The sequence below is a fragment of the Strix aluco genome, chromosome 1 (assembly GCF_031877795.1).
Source record: "Strix aluco isolate bStrAlu1 chromosome 1, bStrAlu1.hap1, whole genome shotgun sequence".
Taxonomy (NCBI): Eukaryota; Metazoa; Chordata; class Aves; order Strigiformes; family Strigidae; genus Strix; species Strix aluco.
The window spans coordinates 164,776,820-164,793,029 of NC_133931.1; the positions used below are offsets into that span (position 1 = coordinate 164,776,820).

Sequence of the window (16,210 nt, forward strand, 5' to 3'; positions counted from 1 at the left end):
CCCTCGAAGGCCACGTCTAGGCGGTAGGATTAAGAGCATTTCCCGGCTCTCAAGCCCAGGTGCCCTCTCTGGCCGTATCACTGTGGCACAGCAGTTCATACTGGGGGTAAGCACCGTCCCCCTGTGTATAACTCCCAGGGAGAGGTGGCTGGGGACTCAGATCAAGCTAGATTTTCTGACTGACAGGATCACTTAAATAAACTGAAAGTCTTCTCTCCCAGCAGCTTGATATCCTGAATCATGCAGTGCATTACCAATTAATCGTCATCATCACAGGATTAGTGATGCATTTACGTTACATTACCAAAGCCTATATTAATAACCATCTATAAATCAATTCACAAAAACCCAATCTCACAGTACAGACTACAGAACGGCATCTGTCAAAGCTCAGGATCCCCTGGGAGCCCTGACCAGAACTCAGAAATATCTTGAAATCACCAGACTTCAGAGGGTATGATGCCACCAACTCTTGCTGGGTTTTTCATTCCTTAACTGAAACAAGAAGACCAGCATTCTTGCTTTACTTACTCTCTAGTCAATAAAAGTAATTTATTTTTTTTCTTCCACAGGGGCTGTTTACCAGAATACTGTGCTACATTAAAAACAATACAATCACAGAGACTAGTGACAGCAGAGGAAAAGAAATGGTAAGAAGTGGGTGAGGAAAGAAGGAAAGATTTCACCTGGTACTAGAAATTTGATGGAGGATTTATGTGGGATTTTTAAAAAACAAGAGGAGTCATTTGAAATTGGACCCTGAACTATATGAGGACATATTGAAATCATGAGAGGATGAAGCTGTCACTTGTCTCATTTTAAGTAGATTAGAAGAGTCTGCATTCTCTGAAGCATGGGCAGGTGTGGCACAGGCATACAAAACCACGGAACGTTCACAACTTGAAACAGGTACGGTGATTTCAGTAGAAATGGAGACAAGACAGTTGAGAGGCACAACCGATTCACAGCCAAAAAAGCAGGGGAAAACATTCATATCTTGGAAACAAGTAGTACTGCTACAAAGTGGAAATTAAGCTTGTGCTCAACTCACGATCAGTAAATAATAAATGTAAATAATTCAAGGTCAGAAAATATGCTTACTGATTTTGCCTAAGGAAAATGCCGTTTTGATAAATTTTAGCAGATCTGGCTGACCACTGGGTTTCACCAGTCTAGCTACTGAGTTTTCTAAACAACTGGGCAAAAAAGAAACTTACACCTTCATCTCCAAAACGGATTGCAATCATTAGGATGTAGAAATGATCAATCGATGTCTCTTGTGCTGCCTCTGCTTTGCTGTGACCTTTTGCCATGAGAGGCCTTTTTCCTGTGGCTTAACAACCAGTTTTCCACTTGGTCATTTGGGGTCTAATGTGTTTACCGAGTCCACGTAAAGCATAGCTGGAGAGGCAATGTGTTTAAATTCTCCTTACAGAAAAGCCCCTGTGATAGCACAAGCAGTGAGGAATTCCTCCTGCAGTACAAGCTCAAGGTAGCTGCAATCCCTTCTCTAGCCATTTCATAAAGAGTAGACAGAGCCCAGAGGTGTTACAGAGGGGTGTTATGGATGATCAGAGCAGACTGACGTTCACGACACTATTATACTATATGCTCTCATGAGAGCTGACGACCTTAAATTGCACTCGAGTCCAAATTCCTTTGCTTTTCACACAATCAGAGTGCTGGGCACCAATTCCCTAGCAAAACAGGGATGCAAGTATGGGGAGGGGGAAGGAGGAAGGGGGAAAGAGGGGTTGTAAGAAGGGATTCACTCCTGCAAATGATGAGATTACAACTGACTCAACCTACTTGCACTACAAGCTCGATCCACAGCTTGATCTCATGTCCCGAGGCTAGTGTAAAAGCAGCCACCTTGGGCAGGACACTATACAGCTATAATACTTTTATTCAAGCAGTAGCGTGAGAAGTGTATTAGTTAAAGGTATTTTATTTTCCACTGACATAAAGATGGTCTATGATCATTGTCATGGTTTTGTTTAGCTTCATTTCAACAAAGGGCAATCATGGCTTGCTAAAACATGGATAAATGCCACTGGCTATCAGAAGAGGCAAGGTAACTGCTGTGTATCTTTCCATGGCACATGAGGAGAAAAAGCAGCATCGGAAAAGTTTACTTAATTGATCAGCATTGAATGCTGTATGTATAGGAAGGTTTTGAGCAAGACTGAGGTACAAAGATCTGGAGGGAGCACTGGGAACCCTGTGAGGACAACTGAGTGCTCCAGCTTCGTCACCAAACTCAAATTCAGTACTGGAACTGCCCTGTACTGGGCAATAGACTGGACAGGGATTTTAATGGCATCTTAACTACAAAAGAGATCAGCAAATGTTTTTCTAAAAACTTCTAAAAATATTATTTCATTCATGTAGATTTTGTACAGAGCCAGTACAATTACTGAAATCTTGAGGTTCTTCCTCCATATTTACTCAATTTTTCATCACTCCTCATGTAAAAAAAACCCAAGCAACCAAAACCATAAACAACCAAAAACAACAACAAAACCCCCCTGCCATTGCAGTTGGTGCGGATTTAGCTGAAGAAAAATAGGAAGTAAAAGTAAAATGTGTCTGTTTCTGAAAATCTAACCCTTTGAAAAAAATATGATCTACTGCTCATTCTGCTTTTTCTTGGTATACAAGCAGCAAATTCTCTTGTGCTTCACACATGACATTCTCAAGAAAAATGCATGCTCATAAAAATCCAGTTACAGGAAAGTACATTTCAGGAAAATAAAGTCCTGAGGTCTGAAAAGAATACAGAGCAGTTCTTAGTATTCATGCTTTAAAAAAAAAAAAAAAAAAAAAGATAAGGATTGTCAGATCACCATAGCGTACAACCTTCGCATATTTACTATTTGAAAAATAGATATATACGTAGTCTGACTGAGCGTTGCTTTCTAGCTGGCAGCTCCAGATGACTTACGGAACATTTGGCTCTGAAATTAGTAAAGGTGATGACCTGCAAAGTACAGGATGGGTGGTACTTCAACATGCCTATTCTGTAGCCTCTCCCACTGGAAGAGATTGTGGCACTTGATGCACCACGGGATCAGAGGGGCCGGGAGGGAGGAATAGCTCCCTGCTGCCACAGATGTGCTTCGCATTGTGTTTACACCGCCAGGCTGACCTCCGCAACTGGGATGCTGCTTCCTTGCTAGTACAATGTCTCAAAAAAGGGAGCATATACGCAATCTTTCCTGTGTGTTCTTTAGCTGTATCCTGTTCGTTTCCTTAAGAAAAGAGCTTGTGAAAACGAGTCATATTAACAAGGAGTGTACAAGGGAACAGTTCCTCTCAGAATAAGGCAAAGCAGAATTCTGCAGAGCCCTTATAGATCCGATATTGATATACTGTGTACGCTGGAAGCACGTAACACTGTTTAGCGGGAATTCCATTCCCCCAGTGGCAAAAAGCTGTTAGACCTGGGAAGAAACAAGCCTGTACAGATTAAAAACTTATTTTAATCACTGCTGCTATGTGTAAAACAAACATATTCAGATTCTGCAGGAGCCAAACAGGCAGCTGTCCAGTTTGTTTCATGCAGAGTGGCTCTGTGATCAGTTAGAGCATGCACAGCGATGGGGAGGGGGGAATCATTCTTCATACCCTGGATTAAATATCAGGACAGGAAACATGGACTGGAATTACATCAGACCAGACCAGCCGTGTGCATGAAGTCACTAAACAAATCTGCATCTTACCCTAAGCTCTAGTAAATCTATCAGACTGTTGCTTGTTATTGTTTTCCCCTCCAACCTTCCTCCCCCCAAACACAACCCACCCCCTCTGTCTGCTAAGTAGACAGCTGGTGTGACGCAGAATTTTAAATCTCATGTTTTTGTGCCAGGGCCTCTCCTGACTTTGGGTTACAGGCTGAAACACTCAGATTACTGTTGAACAAGCCTAAACACGGGGAGAAAAAATTGCTGCACAAAGATGCAGTGTTCCCTTTCCAAAAGAAGGTTCACTTCCCCATCCCCACGTCCCAACTGCCCCCTCCTTCAGCACGCTGGTAGTTTTTTAAAATTAGTCAAGCCTTTTGGCAACACTACTTTGTGTAGTGAGTCAAGACTGCTATTGTCCTGCCAGTGCCTCCTCATTAATAGACCAGTTATTAAGTGTCACTCTTAGAAAAAGACAACATTTAAACTGCTCGTGAAGAGCCAATGCTCTTCTTCTGGACTTCCCAGCACTCTGTGTTTCTCCAGGAGCAGGGACGGTACAGAGGGAAGTCATCTGAACAACAATGGGCCTCTGGGATATAGCCAGTGCAAGCCTGTTTGCAGAGGAAAAGTGGTTTCACAGAGGTTCTTGTCTTCAAAATTGCTGGTTGCAGCAGGGCTCAGCACCTTCAGCAGGCTGCCTGCTACTCTGTCAACACCGTTTCTGCATCACTACAACATTATTCTCTGCAAGGAGTAAAGAAGGTTGCCCATCTCTCCTTCCTCCACCCCCCAGGAATGAACGACACAGGTGCGATGGCACACAGCTGGCTCCATCGAATTCGGCGTGAGGGCAGAGGGGAGGAAGAGAGGAAGGAGGAGAGGGAGAGAGGCGTCAATGCCGCCGTCTGCAGCTCGGCAACGCTGCCCTGCGGTCTCAGCGTGGGAATTCCTCGACACACAGGGGAAAACTTTGGGAGAGGGAACTGGGACGGATGGGTGGGTGGATGGAAACAGGCGTTGAGCGTGCACACAGAGAATGGAGGAGGCTGGGTGAGATTTCTATTCCTTAAGGCCCTACTCCACACTGTCACCAGCTGTCTCACAAGCATCTAGATGCCACAGCAACCACGGGGCGGGGGGTGGTGTCTTCAGAAGCCTCAGATATAAAGATGTATTTAAATAAGCGAGTCCTGTCCTTTCCACATACCAGGTGCGACAGCGACTCTAGTTCTTAAAAGTTTGGCTGCTGTAAGGGAGGAGCCAAGTTCCCTGCCTCTGGCCCAGAAGAGGAGCAGATCCACCTCCATAAGGTAAATAGGTAATTCAAAATGCAATTTGACGTTTCATAGATTGTGAGGCTAGGTGGGACCATTATGATCATTTACTCCAAGTTATTCAGCAGATTTGCATAACTCAGGAATTTGATTCTTCTCCATTTGCAAGAAGATCACTGCAGTTGAACTAATTAGAAACAGGTCTAGAGATCACTGAGCATTTAAACAAAAGCCTTTCTCTGCAAAGCACTTTAAAGACGCTCTCCGCTCTCCGTACCACATGAATGACTTCATCTACACATCCAGTCAAACTGCATCCAAATCTGTAAGCTCTCTGCACCTGGAACACTAGTGCAAAGAGGGAAAGGAATGATGACTGCCCAGTCAACATTAATGGGAACACTGGGAGGGAGAATTTTGACTGGTGTTACAACAAGAATGTGGCCAAGATACCAAAGAAAGTTCCCCCATCCTCTAGAGAAATAAAGCAATGGCCTCCTGAAGAAGAGACCCTCATTTGCCTGAACAAAGACATGCTCATAAGGTGACACAGAAGCAGTGTTTTGTGCAGCGTTTATAACCAGAGGTGTTCTTGCAGCATCCAGGCTTTCCTTCAAAGGTCTCCCATTAGAATCTGAGTGAGGCAAAAAATACTGTGCTACAGATTGGGTGGCATTTCCAAATACCCTTAAAGGCAGCCCTTGTCCCCATGATTTTCAGCAAAACTCAAACCCCTAAATGACTTGCATATAGGTTGTGCTATGAGCTATTATAAACTGGAAGTAAATAAACCTAACGAGTGTTTACATGTAGGGACCTGAAGAACTCACAGAACTATCTCTTTCCCCACCACCACTTTTGTTTTTTTTTTAAAAGCGCTCTCTGGTTCTTCTCTCCACCCTTTTTATGAGTCAGTATGCTCTTTTGTAGATGATCTCCCAATCCTCCCCTCCCAGCCTCAACCCCCACAGCTTCCTCTCCTTTTACTTTTCAAGCAAGTCTGAAAAAAGCGAGTTCTCCCATCTGACTGTAGCTGTCCTTGCTGCATCAATATGTGTATAGGAGCATATTTAAATTGTGTATTCAGTCTCTTTGCTTAGCAGACACCAGTAACTGCTTACTGCTAGTGAATCCCAGAAAACCAGCTGCTCCACAGGAGGCATGGGAGGAAGTGTGATCTGAGCATCATTTACAGCAACCATCCGAACTGCTCAGCCTTGCAAGGTGGTTTATGCTCTACTTCTGCTCCTTTGCCCTTGGATGCTTGCTGTAGCTTGTGCCATGTGCTCCGCAGGGACTCGGTGCATGCCACAGCTGTAGCTCAAGGGCTCTTTACAGCCTTAGCTGTTAAAAATTGCACAGATCTGATGTTTAATTTGTGCTAATCTTGGTGTTGAAATGAGATTTGCGCCAAGCCAGGATTCGTGCTACAGATGGATATTGTGCAACTTTCTGTCTTGGCTAGGAGTTTCGTGCATGAATAGTATCTGTCCCTAGCAGTGTAAGAAATCACTCCTAAAGTGATGACACAGATCTACTAATAGCCATTCAAAGTGTCACATTAATAACAAAATGACTCCACAGCTTGACAGATATGGAAGAAAAGCATGGAACTTATCATACGTGTCTATAGCATCTTAATAACTAAATTGTCTCCTACATCTCTCTCCAAGAATTATGACAATCCTCTCCCGCTGCATGCCTGAGCTCACATGGACTGCTCCACCCAATGTCACCAACTGCTAGGCGTGGAGGTCCTCCCAGAGAAGGCAAGGCAGACTGCTGTGATATGAATTGGACCCCTTGGCAGAGACACAGCCTTTCAAACGTCTTCTTGACAGCCATGTAGAGCTACAGCTCTCTGTGAGCTCTGCACCCCCCTTCTTAGCCAGGAAAATTCAAAAATCCCCAACATGGACATTACCAATTTTGTAGAGGAATCCTGATTCCACTGAAATCAACCATGTGAGTTTATTACAAACAGCTTCACCAGAGTTTGAGCTACACTCATCTATTGCAAAATTTTAATTCTGGTTTCTTTGTACTTATAATCACACCTTCAAAATGAATCTGCTTTTCAAATATCCAACACAACTGCAGACAACTTTTGGCAGAGGCCTGGAGCAGTACGGAGTCTGCTGGAGGAAGGACTATCGCTCAGCTACAATTCAGATTTAAGCACAAAGTTGTGCTCAACACTGTCAGAGAAAATTTTGCACCGTCACGGGGCTAAACGACTTTTCTCAAGCCTACTTGGAGAATGCTTGGAAATGTTTGGAAAACCTAGCATTTCAAAGAAAACAAACAAAAAACCACTCCAAAGAGCAGGAACTGGATTCTAATTTCACCCCCGCAAATGCATTGGTATCAATGAAGTCATTCTTTCCAGTATTTACAGCACAGTTCAGGAGATCAAAAACAGCCTTACGAATTCAAACAAGCCCTTCCAGAAAACCTCCGCTTTGTCCAAATCCCCAGTGTTTTGAGACAAATTCGCATCTGTAGAGGTACGTTTCACAGCTGCTACAGCGTTTTCATGGGTCAGCCCTAATATGTGAACCTCAATCTTCTGTCATCTACCAGTCAGGATCAGAGTCAGACTGTTTGTAGTATTTAAAAGGGCTGAAGTGATTTTTTTTTTATGGAACAAGACAAGAAAAAATGGAACAGGAAAATCTCACATGAATTGCAGGAAGAAAAAGAAACACACCAAATAAAAATCCTTTCAAGGGCTGAGTTGAGTTTAATATAGTGTGTGAACCCACCAAAAGCTGGCAGATTAGGAGATGAGCTAGCCTCACAGCCTTTAAAACACACACACATGCATGCAGAGGATTTTTCAGTACTGTCTTCCATCGGGTTTTCTTTCTTTCTGTATGGACTCCTATCCCACTGAGACAGCTTTAAAAAAGAATTTCAGAAAGAGACCCTTAATTTCCCTTTGACCTGAGGTTTAAACACATCTTCCCCAAAATAACTTTTTTTTGTACCCTTGTTTCCTATGCAGGATTGCAAGCTTTATAGCAGATATATGTGAAAGGCACTGAATTTAATATTACAAAGGGAGCCCCTTTCTTCTACGACCTTTTTATGACTGCTGAAATAAATAACTGCTTTTTGGGCTGCACGTATGATTCACTTGTACTACCCCCTGAAGAATAAAAGCTTTTTTATGATTACGGCAAAAACTAGAGAGTATATATTATTTCTTAGTCAACATTTTAGTATTAAACATGAAGTCTTCTCTCTTTTGTTACCTACAGGACTCATCTATTGATTTAAGATTCAAATAAAAGTCACTGGGTGGAACAGAGTAACGGAAGAACTGTGGCAAAATGTATCAGTTTACTGAATTACTACCCCTCCAAGCAACCTACTGTTTAATTAACTTCTGAAGTTGCAGTTCTGCTCTTTATTAGAATATGTTCTCTCCTCTGTCCATTTGTCAGGCATGAGATTAGCAGCTGGCAGCACTTCTCCCGTTCCCCTTGCTCCTTCAAGGTCTGTGCTGCAGGCAGTATAAAACAAGCTGTTATGGGTTAGTCCAGTGGTAAAATTCAGCCCTTCTTCACACTATGAGGAGAACAATATTATGGACCAACCAGACCCCAACAAACCTTAAAACTACTTGAGTCATTCATACCCACAGAGTAGCTCACCCAAACTAAGAATCTTTAGGCCACACTGGAGCACTGCTGCCTCCAGCATGTAGCCAGCACCCGCTCACTAACCAGTAAAACCTTCTTAATCCTTCCAGGAATCGTGACAACCACGAGAAGAGTGAAATTCAGACCTAAGAGGCCTACAGAGAGGTTTCCTGACATGGTTCTCTGAAAAATAATCCCTGTCTGTGCTCCTTAGGAAGGCCAAACGAGAAACAGGGTGGCAACAGCTGTATTTAAATATGAAGGTAGTTTGGTTCTGCCCCCAGGGTGAACAGGGCTTCAGTTTAAACCTAGACCCTCAGGAGGTTCAGAAGGACTGAAACCAAGACCAAAGACAGACCAAGTGCCTCTCTCACCTCCGGAAATGAATTAGCATATTCATATTTTCCACTTGAAAACTGACTAATTTACACATTTCCTAACAAAGTGGTGCTTTCTGAGGGGCTTTTTAACCTCTGCTACCTGCTGCCAGCTAAAATATTTGGGGACAAAGCCCACTGTGTAGAGTGGGCCTTTGGAACTGAAGGGAGCTCTCTGTTTTCCTGTTTACGATGGCCCACGTAAATAAAAATGAAGCAGACAGGATACTGTCACTGGCAGAACCAGCGGTTCTGTGTGTGACATTTTTCAACTAAGGAAACCTAAAAATGTCATAGAGCACATACAGATAAGACAGGGAGTAACACTTGCCAGATTGTCTTCAGTCACCAAGGCTCCATGTTTTCCATTAAAATCAGTTGCTGCTTCAGCATTTAGCTCAGGAACAAATCTGGATCTTAGACAAATGTTTGCACTGTGACCTCTGTCAGTACCTACCACTGTCGGTAGGATGCATTGTGTTTTGCAGAGGAAGCTGAGTGCTGAAATATTGTTCCCAATCTTCAGCAAAACCACAAAGTTTTCAAAGACATGGATTTACATGCGTTTCTATCCTCTGTCCCCATCAGATTTCTTAGACCAATTCTAGACTGACAGGTTTGAGCAGGAGAGTCCAAAAAAGGAGTTCAAAGTCAAGCGTCCCATTTGAGTTGCAGTTCAGAGATTGCTGCTGTTTGCAATGTCATCTTTGGCACCATGAGGAAGTACTACACTGAGAATGAAGGGATTTATTGCATATTTAGCAATTTAACATTATAATCCCAGGAAGAAGGTTAGAATGCATTTTTGATTCTCTCTTTCTGCAATGCTTAAAGCATTGCAGGGGCACCAGCAGATGCCAGTGATGCTGGTACTACTGTAACAGCTAGAAATCAAGGTTTTATTTTTCTTCATAAAAGTAACCAAATCAAATCAAAAATATCTCCAAGCTGGGTCTTCAGCTGCTGTAAACTAGCACACCTCTACTGAAACTAGCAAAACTCTTTGGATATATGCATCTGCATTCTTCAATACTATCAGACATGACACCTAATTCTAGTGTTGAAAGCACTGAAAAACAGTGCTTTCTCTCTTCTTGAGAAATCAGGAGGTAAATGAAGCCACTTCATGGAGCTTTAAGAGTCCTAATTAGCACAAGGGAGTTCACAGTCCCACAGACAGGGGTCCAAGTGCTAAAACAAGAACACCCCAACACAGCCACCACTGCTCATACCTCCCTAGAGAAACCGTCAGCTTGAAAAGCAACCATGCAGTCATATTTTGAAATCAGGTCTCCAAGCTCTGCTGCTAACAGTGCCCTGTTATGGGTTCCACCTAATCTTAACCAGTATGTTTTGCAGAGCTGAAGGTCCCGAGCTTAACAGAGTGAGTTATTAGCAAGTGTAGGGGAGTGAAGGGCAGACTCATGTAACTCCTGTGTACACAGTGTCCAAGCCCAGAGTTGAATAAGGCAAGTCTGAATAAAAGACTGCCTTCTGGACAGGATCCACGGGGCAAGGAAGACAGAACAGAGCAAGAAAGTCAAGACCCTTTTTCTGGCAGCAGCAGTTATTGAGAGCCATAAGCAAACAACACATCCTTAAGAACCACAGTTTCTCCCAGGCTAAGCTTGTCAGCCTTCATGGGTGAGTGCTGCTTGGGAATAAGAGGCAACTGTTCAAAGGCAGGCCCCACGTGAAGAAACAAACAGACATCCCCGCGGCCCAGCAGCAGCTGAGGAACCAAGGAGATCCACTCCTGAGCTAAACACACGCTCAGCAGGAGCGCGGGCATACACCAGTGGTGTGCAGAGGCAGCTGGCAGCCCATCAGCAGCCAGGGAGTGAGAGCGTGCCTGCGCTTGCGGGGATGGGGGCACACGGGGTGGTGGGGCCACCCCACCACCACTTGCACCCAGCAGCACTCTTGGGAGGCAGGCAGGCCTCCAGCAGCCAAGAGGGAAAGCCGCATCGGAGATATCCCTGAAGGGATGTGCAGCTGCTCCAGTCCGATTCATTTACGATGACAACAAAACTCAGACGCGGGTCTGTTTCTGGGAGGTCCCTGCTGCAGGGAAAGCTGGTGCGTTCCTTCCCAGGGAAGACAGGACCCTGATGGCCGCACGGCCAGTGCACGCAGCCGTTTTGCTGGCATGAGCTCCTACAAGGAGAAATCTGGAGTAAACCCCTCCCTGACATTCTGGCACAACATAAGAAAAAAGGGCAAAATTGTCAGTTGTCAACTTTTGAGATTTTCCCCAGAGGGTTTCATATGCCTCTAATGGTACCTTTGCCCAGGAAACAGCTTATTCAGAAACCTTCCCCAGAAGTTTATTAATAATAAACTACTAAAAGATTCTTTTCTAAGCTGCGATTAAACCTAAATTAATATCTAATGGGTCATGTATAAGAGACAACATTTATTTCATAGATCCCTGGTTCAAGACACCCAAGTACTTTGCCACAGATGACTTACTGTCCAGTCAGGTAATTTATCACTCTCCCTTAAACCTGAGAAAACACTATAGGTCCACTGACTTGATTCTCTTATAAATCGCTGCGCAGAGTCATTAAGCTGTGAATATGTGTATGTCAAGTAAAAACATTTCAGTAATGTTATTGCATTAGTATTTTAGCTCATTCTTAAATAGTAAAAGCAAAAGGAATCTGGATATGGCCTAAGGACCACTGCGTCATGCTGCTGCACTCACAAAGCAAACAGGCTGTCCTGACCAAAAACGCACGTCTTGGAGAGATATGTAAGGGAAAGGAGAAGGAAATCCTTCCGCTCTACAGGCAAATTCTTTATCTTGTCTGGCTCTTACAGCAACATATGACTCATGTTGCAGGAGACACCTGGCTTCAGCCTCACACAAACCTGCCCTTTTCATGCTGTCCAAAAGACCTCCCTATTCCTTGAAAATACACACCCCGTGCCCAAACCTCCAAAGGCCAACCATCCCGAGGGACAGAACTGTACCAGGCACACAGCAAAAAAGCCCTCACACACTACATTAGAGGACTCCATAAAGAGCCTCACCTTAACCACCCCTTTGCAGCCTTTGGGTTTCCACTCCCTTCAAACCAAGAGGGCTGAGATGGGGTGAAAATTAAAAGAGCTGCCTTCCCCGCCGCCTGGAAAAGCCAGGTATTGCAAGAGGTGGTGAATACTAGTTTGCCCACTGAGTCACGGTGAGTAAACACACCAGCTGGCACTGGGGGTGGGAAGACGGGGAGGAAGGTATCAGAGCTGCAATGGGTGAAGTCCTACCATGGAGATGTCCAACCCAACGCTGAGCGCTGGAGACTGTTTAAATCATCACAGCCGATCTCGTTTAAGAAGCAGGGTCAGGATCAAACTACCAACTGGGTGTCTGCCTGCTGCAGGCTACACCTCCCTGGGCGGCTTCAGCCAGCAGCATGCTTTCTCTTGCTACCTGTCTAACACCACTCTGGTAGCACTGCTGTGCCTTGTAACTAATTCCTGTGCTGTCGGTGTACCAGGGGCTGGGGAGAGAGGCATCTTCTCAAGTAGTATTTGATCTCTCCAGCATGAAGCATCTTATTTAAGAGTTAATTAAGATGGCTGTGCACATCTAATTGTTCTTCTTACACATATAGGCATGCATAAAAACAGAGAAGAAAAACCATGAAACATGATGCCAAACCTCAGTCTGCAGCCAGTTTGTGTGTGTGTGTATGCATGCGCTAAGAGCCTCCATAAAATGACTGGGAATGGAAAATCTTCTACACAGTCTTTAATTAGAGCAGAACACATTTCAGTTTTCATCTTGTGATCAAGAATTCTACAGAAAATCTATCTCCTCTGCAGGCAAAGAAATCTTGAAACTCAGAAGGAGCAAGGATGTGTTTGTTACACTCACGCACACTGCCAACAGAGAGGGCTATATTGAAAAACAGCCTGAGGTTTAGTTATTACATATCTAGAATAAGTCTTACAGTTTTGCCAAATTTCCAAAAGGTAGAAGAGACCGGAGCTTGACGTACAATACACAGACACTGCCTCGTACTAACAGCAGGAGAGATCCTGAACTACAATGCTGCTGAAGAATTATCTATGAACTTCAGGTGGAATTCAAATCAGCATGCTCCTAAACTCCATATTAGACAGAAATTCAAGGACTCCTAATACTATAGCATGGCACAGACTTGAAAATAAGAGGGTTTGTTTTGTGTGGCTGTTCTATTTGGAAGGCTTACAAGACAGCTGTCATCTACTTTGATTAAGTTCCTTCACAAAACACGCTTCCTGGAGTGATGCCTTGCAAGAAATACATATTCATGCATGTGTCTTAGACTGCTTGGAGTCCTACAGAAGTTTTGGATATGCTTTACAAAATATGCTATTGCTGCTCACACAAAATAACACTCAAAGAGCCACTCAAGTTTAACTTGGACCCATTTGTTTGCAGTTATTAGCCTACTCTTTCTACATTTTCCTGCTTCTGCTGTTTCCTAGCATCCTTGCTCCCTTCCCTCCCCCCTTTCCCTTGAGGGCTGAAATTTTAATAACTCTAACATGTGAGGCTGAAGGAAAAAAAAAAACCCACAAACAGTTCTGAACACAGAGAGGGATGCAGTAACATAGTAATGCTCCTCTTTGCCTTGGTGAAAAACTGATGGGCAAATAAATGCTTTGCTGCCAGTAATGGATCTTATTGCTGGTGCTGGTAGACGGTATTTTACATACTGAGAATCTGGAAAAGACGCCAGACATTGACTCTAAATAAGCTACGCAAACTACAGCCTATAAACTTTTACTTTTCTGTAGTGCCAAGTTCTTCTTTAAGCACAGGTACTTTTTTTTCTACTCAGGAGGCAGCGTCCCATCATTTCATGGCAAGTCAGACTTAATGTATAAATTAGTAAGTACAATCCAATCTGCGGAACATGAATTTGCTGCCATTACAAATGCTGGTAGAAATGTTTTCCAATTGTGCCTTCTCTGCCTATCTTGTCCTTATTAACCATGTCAGTGCCAGCAATTTACAGGGGAAAAAAAGTCTTCTGTATGTTGCATCTAAGGGTAAGATGATTGAAAACAGAGGATCCAATTAAGTACCATTCAGGCTATAACAAAACTTTTCTAGTATAGCAGCTAAAGTAATTAGCATCTCAGTAACTGCTTATATCTTACAATGCCTTATTAATGACATTTCTACATTCCCACTGGAAGATGTTTGTTAAATGTAACAAGCAGTTCAATTTAACGAAGCAAATGCATCTTTTGCTAATATTAAGTCACTGTATTTATGGAGAACAGGTGTGGAAACTCCTGGAAGATTTTAAAGGTACCAGCAAGAAAGAAAAAAAGGAAGTGCTACAATAATTTTGACAACGGGAGGAAATGGGAGAAGGATATGAAAAAAAAGTACTACTTACAAGCCTCGGAGACGAAGCCAGATTTTCTCTATTTGCTCTGGCTGTAGGTATTTCAGAGAGTTGCTCTCAAATTCTTCGATTTCCTTAGTCGGTGACTCCATAGCTGCAGGTTACCGCTCTGGTTAAAGCTCAGCGAGGACAGATGCTGCCCCCCACACATGCACACGCTCCACCTTTAGCGCTGCCCGGGAGCGGCCAACATTTTTGGCAGCCACTTCTCCCCCCTCCCTGCAAGCGGGGCCGCGTGGGCAGCCCACGAGCGCTCAGGTGGACGCGGGGGGCAGCTGTGCCAGCGTGCCACCATCCTCGGGCTGGCCGAGGGGATTAGAGGCTCATCTCCAGATTGCGAGCCACACGGATTTTTTTTTCTCTTTTTCCCTTGTTTTGTTTTGTTTGGTCGGCTGGTTTTTTACAATAAGCCAAGGATACAATCAGTAATACCAGCTGAGGGATCTTTATCAAGGGAGGAGGGGAGGAAAATCCCTTGCTGGCAACTGAGCTGTCTGCACGGGTAGCCGGGGAGTTGGGCAGCCACACGGGTCCCGGGGCTGCGCGCTGCCCACGAGGCTGCCTGCCGCCACACGAGTGGCAGCCCACGGTCCCTCCGGGCTGCTCCCCGGAGGGTCAGCCTTGCTCTCCCCACCCTGGCATTATTTTTTTTCCACTTACCAGCAGTGCTGCTGACAGGCTCGGAACCTGACAACTGAGGAAAAAGTCGTCTGTCAGCATAGCCCAGGCACGGCTTCTCTCTCTGCCTCCCTCTCTCGCACACAAACACGGGCGCGCAAGGGAGAACAAGCTATTGGAGAAAGGCTGGCTCTGATTAAAAACCCAACCAAGCCAAACCATTTAAAAAAAAAAAAGAAGGGTAAATTACAGAAAGTGAGCGACTCACTCTTGGCAAACAGCCATCTGCTTCATTGCAGTCAGCCTGCTTTCCTGAGAGAGTGACGTGCAGCATGGGCTGTAAGGCTTCAACTGGGGCAAAACCCACTTTTAGAATAACTAAATCGATAAAGCACCGTTGCCTCAAGCCCCCCCCCAAAACACAGCAGAGAAAGTCTGTACCCTGAAGAGAGATCAAGCCCGTTAGTCACAGATGTATCGATGCCTTTCAAGAAGAACCACAAACAATACATTAAAGGAGAATACATTATTCATAATGCATGAGGCTTGAAACAGGACCTATAGATCAAACTCAAGAGGTTTGCACAGGGGAGGTTAAAACCCAGTTCTGCAATAGGATGCCTGCCTCCGGGTCCCCTGGGGCACCCCCACACTGACCCCAGGCATGGCAGGGACCAAGACACGGGGAATCCCTCCCCACACCTGCGGGATCCCTGCTCTGGGCAGGAGGAAGGACAGGGATTTCCTTCATTGCACCGACCTGATCAATCACCTCTCAAACTCTGCCAAGATGCCCTGCATGGGGATCTTTAGTTAAGGTTATTGATGTGGTGCGTTCAGCTGAAGCCGCTAGAGCAGAGGGAAAATAACTGTCAAAACATTGTCCCGGCCTTAACACATTTTGTCACGTATTGCAAAAGTTGCCTCTTGAGAAGCACAGCCTGCAACGGAGGAGTTTGCCATGTGAGGGAAGACAGGCTCTGGTGAAAATATGGTCATGGTGATGACTTCCAAATCCAGTTGTGCAAGTCCATGCACCAACACTGTGAGTACCTTGTGGAAATGCGAAGAACACATTAATTAGCCGCATCAAGCAAGTCCCTGTTTAAAGGACTTAAATCATACTTAGTCATGTAACTTGACTACTTCAAAATCCAGCCAGGGAAAGTGAAAACAGACCACCCTGCCTGCACAGAGATT

At 44.4% G+C, this 16,210-nt stretch overlaps 1 protein-coding gene and 1 long non-coding RNA gene across 9 annotated transcripts in view; one reads left to right on the forward strand and one right to left on the reverse strand.

Moving 5' to 3' along the window:
- Positions 1 to 16,210, reverse strand: part of PDE1C (phosphodiesterase 1C) — a 320,244-nt gene that overhangs the window by 194,874 nt on the left and 109,160 nt on the right. For 2 of the 7 annotated variants that reach the window (XM_074843989.1, XM_074844007.1), the window contains exons 1-2: positions 15,053 to 15,204; positions 14,384 to 14,486 (exon numbers count right to left, since the gene is read on the reverse strand). The exons of 3 other annotated variants lie outside the window; for them this stretch is intronic. In XM_074843989.1, the coding sequence (XP_074700090.1) occupies positions 14,384 to 14,484 (101 nt within the window). In that variant the 5' untranslated portion in view covers positions 14,485 to 14,486; positions 15,053 to 15,204. Of the gene's footprint in view, positions 1 to 14,383; positions 14,918 to 15,052; positions 15,205 to 16,210 lie in introns of those variants that run through there. 2 more of the 7 variants (XM_074843980.1, XM_074843998.1) reach the window with 2 other exon arrangements.
- Positions 4,257 to 8,122, forward strand: LOC141934540 (uncharacterized). Of its 2 annotated transcripts, none has more exons than XR_012626361.1 (3): positions 4,257 to 4,494; positions 4,897 to 4,996; positions 7,968 to 8,122. It is a non-coding gene; the product is annotated as an uncharacterized LOC141934540 (long non-coding RNA). The 2 variants fall into 2 exon arrangements; XR_012626360.1 differs by lacking the exon at positions 7,968 to 8,122 and adding an exon at positions 6,634 to 6,650.